Source organism: Hipposideros armiger, unplaced genomic scaffold (assembly GCF_001890085.2).
Source record: "Hipposideros armiger isolate ML-2016 unplaced genomic scaffold, ASM189008v1 scaffold_362, whole genome shotgun sequence".
Lineage (NCBI taxonomy): Eukaryota > Metazoa > Chordata > Mammalia > Chiroptera > Hipposideridae > Hipposideros > Hipposideros armiger.
The window spans coordinates 1,708,044-1,712,913 of NW_017731712.1; the positions used below are offsets into that span (position 1 = coordinate 1,708,044).

The window sequence follows — 4,870 nt, forward strand, 5'->3', positions numbered from 1 at the left end:
CCTCACCGACCCCTCACAGCCACCCTGAGAGGGAGCAGTTATCCCCCCACCTGACAGCCCAGGAGACGGAGTTTCCATGTCTTTGCCTGAAGTCACACAGCTAGTACTTGGGGGGGACAGAAATCAGCTCTGTGTCTGTCTCGGGGTTCAGGCACGCCCCATAAGGAAAGTGTCACCCCAGACTGCACTCTGAGCTGCCAGGAAGCTCTTGTCAGATGTGACCTCAGAGAAAGGGAACATGAGCAGAAGCAGAGCTGTGCTCTGGGCTGAGGAAGAACAGATGTTAAAAGGCCCCAGGACAGGCAGGAGACAGGACACAGAAGTGGGGAGCCATTGTCCTAGGGATCTGGTGCTGCTTGTCCTCCTGTGAAGGGCCAGGCCACCTCATCCTTCCCAACGTGTCCCCAGCTGCCTCCCCAAGTCCCACCCCAAACTTTCCTGGGTGAGAGCATGGCAAGCTGGGCCATAGGTTATGTGCAGATTTTTTTCAAATAGAAGTACCAAGGTTCCACCCAATGCTGCAGGACTATTTGGATCAGTCTGTCCAGGATCCCGTGTGTGAAAGGTCTACTGGCCCATGTGGGCCCGTTTCAGCCTCTACTCAGAACTGTGTTAGAATCAGTCTTCACTGTAAATACCTGTGAAGCGGAGATAATAACTGTCGCTGCCGCAATTGGAAAACGGGAGCAGTGGGTGAGATAAGGCACGTGAAGGGCTTGGAACTGGATTTTTCTCAAAGTGAGCTTAGTTCCAGGGGCTTGGATTCTCATTTTAAGGCGGGTGGGCAGGGAATCGCTCTGCTGCCATCTCGTGTGCAAATAGGGAATAACACCAAATGTAGGTCACCAGAAAAAGTCGTTCTCTGCTGCCACCTACTGTCCATCATTGGGATGACATCTGAGTGCAAGCCACCAGCAAAAGCTCTCCTTTCCAAAGGCCTCTCAGACATTGAAGAAGCATGTGTCAGACCCAGGGCTGTGCCCCAGGTGCTGTCATCTGTGCCCTGGAAGCTGCTCGCTGGAATGTAGAGTCCTGGAGGTGAAACCCGGCACACGGCTTGGCACACGTGAATTGACTGCCTCTTGCCTGGCTCTTACCTGTGCTGCCTTATGCCACTCTCCCCTCCTGCCTCCCTACTTTCCCCAGGGCCGTTTTTGTGCTAACAGTGTGCTTAGAGGGCCTCTGTAAGTCACCACATCTGGGGACAGTGGGGTGCAAATCAAAGATTTATTTTGCATGTAAAAGAGGCAGCCCAGGAGGATCAGACCAACAGGAACTCAGTTCTGAGAGCTGAAAGCTTAGGCGTGGAAAGACCCCAGGGAGGCCTGCAGGGGCCAGACTGCAGTCTCCAGGGAGAGCTGGGGAGGCAGGCTGTGGTGGAGTCCCGGGCTCTGGCCTGGGCGCTGGGGCCGAAGGGGTCTTGGGGACTCAATTCCAGGTGCAGCATTTGCAGGAGGAGCTGAACACCAGGCTGTTCGGGCAGCTTTGCTGGAACTGCCTCCCCCCTGCACAGCTGTAGTAGCTGGACCTGTCCTGAGGGTTGGGGTAGAGTCCGTCAGCTTTGCCCTGGCAGAAGGTGTCTTGTCCAGGACTGGGGCCACTCTCAGGTTCTGAAGGCTGGGCTGGTGTGGTAACTTCAGGTTCTTGAGGACCTAAAGGCATATGTGGAAGACCTGGGGAAACAGTGCAGAGTCAGCTAAGGACACTCCAAGAGACCCCAAACCCACAGGCCACATTCACAGTCAGCGACCACAGGCAGATAACAGGTCAACACCCCGCATCCTACAGGCAGAGAACAGCCACACCTACAGCCACCGTGCAGCTCAAGAGAAAACATTCAGGCTACACGTGGAACAGGCAGCCAGAGGCCACCTCCCGTCTGCACAGCCCAGCCACATGCTGGTGAGGGCCTGTGGAGGCCTCACGCTCCGGGCGGAGTGCAGACCTTCTTGAGAAGGGAGAGGCAAGCAGCGGCTCCCAGGCGGACGGCCCCTGGGGGGAAGCCCTGGTGACCCAAACCCTGGGCAGCCATTGCTACAACCACAAAGGGAAAGAAGAATGTTAAAAGAGAGTTGTTTCAGCAGTTTCCTCAGCCCAGATGGGTGCGTGACATTTGCGAAGTCACAGTGTTGGGGCAAAGTCACTTCCTGAGATGGAGCGGGGACCCACAGCTCAGGGGGGAGCTTGATACCGTCCATGAGTTCCGCCTCTGGGCCCTGGCCCCCGACTCACCTAGCTCGAGCTGCAGGGTCTTGATGAGGGGGTATTGGCCCTGGTTGCAGAAGGAGCCGGAGAAGTCGTCCATGTCCAGGGCCCAGACCATGGCCCCGCCCAGTCCCTTCTGCTTCAGGTAGCTGACCTGTGTGAGGAGCAAGATGGCAGTGGAGGAGCCCAGGGCAGCTGGGCCGGGCCTGCCTCAGAGCCCAGCTCCCTCCTCTAGGCAGGGCCCTTTTTTCTCCAGCAGCCCCAGGCCCATGAGTGGCTGAGGCTTCTGGACACAGCCCTGGGCTGGGAGCCTAGACAGCTGAGTCCTGACCCCTGCCAGGCAAGAGTCATCCTGGAACCTCCTGCCCCGACATGAGCATGGCCTGGGGTGGGCGTGGGGAGTGGGTGTCTGTGTGGGCGTCCTGAGGTGGGAGGCCTTCACATCTCGGCCTCTTCTGTTCTGATCTGCTGTGTCTGCTGGTCGAGATGAGTCCCGTTACTGTAATGAATGGCTAAGCTTCCCCACGGTCTGAATCAACTCCCTGTCGTCATGTCGTTGTGCTCCCCAGGGGCCCTCTCCTCTCCTCCAGGTCCCCTGGCTGTGTGTCCCTGCCAGGATGCCATGGCTCACCCCGAGTAAGGCTGGGGGCTGGAGGGTACGGCTGGGACGCTGGCTGGCCCCAAGCTCCCTCCCCAGCTCTCTCCCTCCTACCAGGGTCCCCCTTCAGGGTTCCAGCTGTGCGGGCCCACATCTCCCCTTTGATCTCCACCATGCCTTCGCTCCTGCAGTTTTCTCCCCAGAGCGCCCATTTTCCCGTTTTAAGACTTTCTCAAAGACCCTTTCACCATGACCCTTTCTGCTGTCTCCCCAGCCAGGACCATGCTCCTTCCTCAGTCCTCCCAGAGCCTCCGTCTACACCTGTGGAGGAAGCTGCCACTGTCTGCCCCGCGTGAAAACTGACGCCACATCTACAGATGGACAAGTGCTGGTCCCTCTGCAGAAGCTGCCCGTCTCGTGGGGGACAGAGGCAGGCAGACAGTAAACACAGCCAGCTTTAGAGCCACCAGGTTTGGGCAGGAGCTGGGGGTCATGTGAGTGAATCAAAAGGTCTATCATTTGAACATGCAGCAAATATTGGCCTGGATAAAACCATCTGCCTCACTGTGTGTACTTCTCCTTTTCATATGTCTTTAAAATTTGTTTGTGTTTAATAAATGCCAATTCTTTCAAGAATGCTTCTCAATGTAGAGCAGTTTTGTGTCATTGTTTCTTATCTTAATGTGTGGTGAAGCTACAAATGCTGTCACATGGCAATGTGGGACACGCGGGGAGTTTTAAAGGAGATTCCTCCTTGAAGCGAGTCTGAGTGCTGTCATTTAGTGTCATTGACGGGCCTCGGGCCCACCAGACCCACTGCCTCCCAGCGGAGCTGGGCCTCACCTTGGCTTTGAAGCTCTCCACATCATCAAAGCCCACCCACTGGTCACCCTTGTAGGCATAGGGCACCCTCTGGTCCTGGATTCTGTGCTCAGCAGCCCCCTTCCAGGAGCAGACCTGTAGGAGCAGAGGACAGAGTGGGGAGGAGGCGGGAGGCACCACAGGCACCTGTGCCTCCTGCCCAGAGCAGACGAGAGCACGAAGTTCCTGTCTGCGGAAGCCTGGAGAACCTGCGAAGTTCTAGACTGCGCAGCCTAGAGCCGTGGCTTCAATGAGGCGCCTGGGCTTAAGGACCAACCCGAGATGACAGGCGTGGGGTGGGACCCACCTGGCCAGCATTTGCTGGGCCTGGCATCCCCAGGGGTGCCTGTGGGCTCCTACCTCGTAGAACGCCAGCAGCCCCGCCTCTTTGGTGAAGGGGCCAGGGGCTCCAGGCCCCGTGGCTGGGGCCCCCACTCCAGTGTCTGATGAGGAGGCCAGGGTGAAGGACCGTCCGTAGGTGGGCATGCCGAGGACCAGTTTGTTGGCGGGGGTCCCCTTCTGCAGCCACAGTTGCACGGCAGAGTCCTGGGGGTGGAGAAGGAGAGCAGGCTTGATCTGCCTCCAGCCTGCTGTGGCCTCCTGGGCCGGGGCCCCCAGAGGAGCTTCACGGTCCTTTATCAGTGTTCCCACCTGCCGCATCTTCAGGTCTGGCCTTAGTGAGAGAGGCTGCATGGCACTCGAGCTAAGAGTCAGACAGCCACTCACCAGGCAGACATGCACTGACCCCACTGTGTGCCAAGCACTGTCCCAGGTGCTCCGGCTACCTCAGCGAGCACGAGCTCGGCCTTACTCAGCAACTTACTTAATCCTGCTGAGCCTCAGGCTTCCTGTCTGTGAAACGGAAACAATAAAAATATCTACGTCTGAGGGCATCGCGAGACTTCAAGGCTACAGTGCACGTATAATGCCTAACATAATGCGATACGGGGCAGCTACCGTCACGACCGTGGTCGCTATCATTTCACCCCGAGCACAGGAGGAGGGGGCTGGGTCTGCTTGGTTCATCTCTGTCCCCAGTGCCTGGGACAATGCTGGACATTCATGTGCTCAAGTAGAAAGAACAAACGAGTACAGGGCTTCCTCTGACATGGTGCGCCGGGCCCGAGACATGAGGAGGTGCCCAGTATAGGCCTGTGGAATAAATGAATAAAGAGAACTGTCGGGCCGGCCAAGTGGCGCGATGGT

General features: G+C 57.5%; 2 protein-coding genes across 2 annotated transcripts in view; one reads left to right on the forward strand and one right to left on the reverse strand.

Annotated features, from left to right (window-relative positions):
- LOC109393004 (zinc finger protein 501-like) overlaps window positions 1–3,640 on the forward strand; it is a 10,444-nt gene extending 6,804 nt beyond the window's left edge. The window contains exon 3 of the mRNA XM_019661823.1: window positions 3,078–3,640. The gene's annotated coding sequence lies outside the window, so the exon portion shown is untranslated. The remainder of the gene's footprint in view (window positions 1–3,077) is intronic.
- LOC109393017 (chitotriosidase-1-like) overlaps window positions 1,217–4,870 on the reverse strand; it is a gene marked incomplete at its 5' end in the record, with an annotated part of 8,082 nt that continues 4,428 nt past the window's right edge. The window contains 4 exons of the mRNA XM_019661858.1: window positions 1,217–1,673; window positions 2,233–2,359; window positions 3,647–3,760; window positions 4,025–4,445. Of these exons, the coding sequence (XP_019517403.1) occupies window positions 1,429–1,673; window positions 2,233–2,359; window positions 3,647–3,760; window positions 4,025–4,445 (907 nt within the window). The remainder of the gene's footprint in view (window positions 1,674–2,232; window positions 2,360–3,646; window positions 3,761–4,024; window positions 4,446–4,870) is intronic.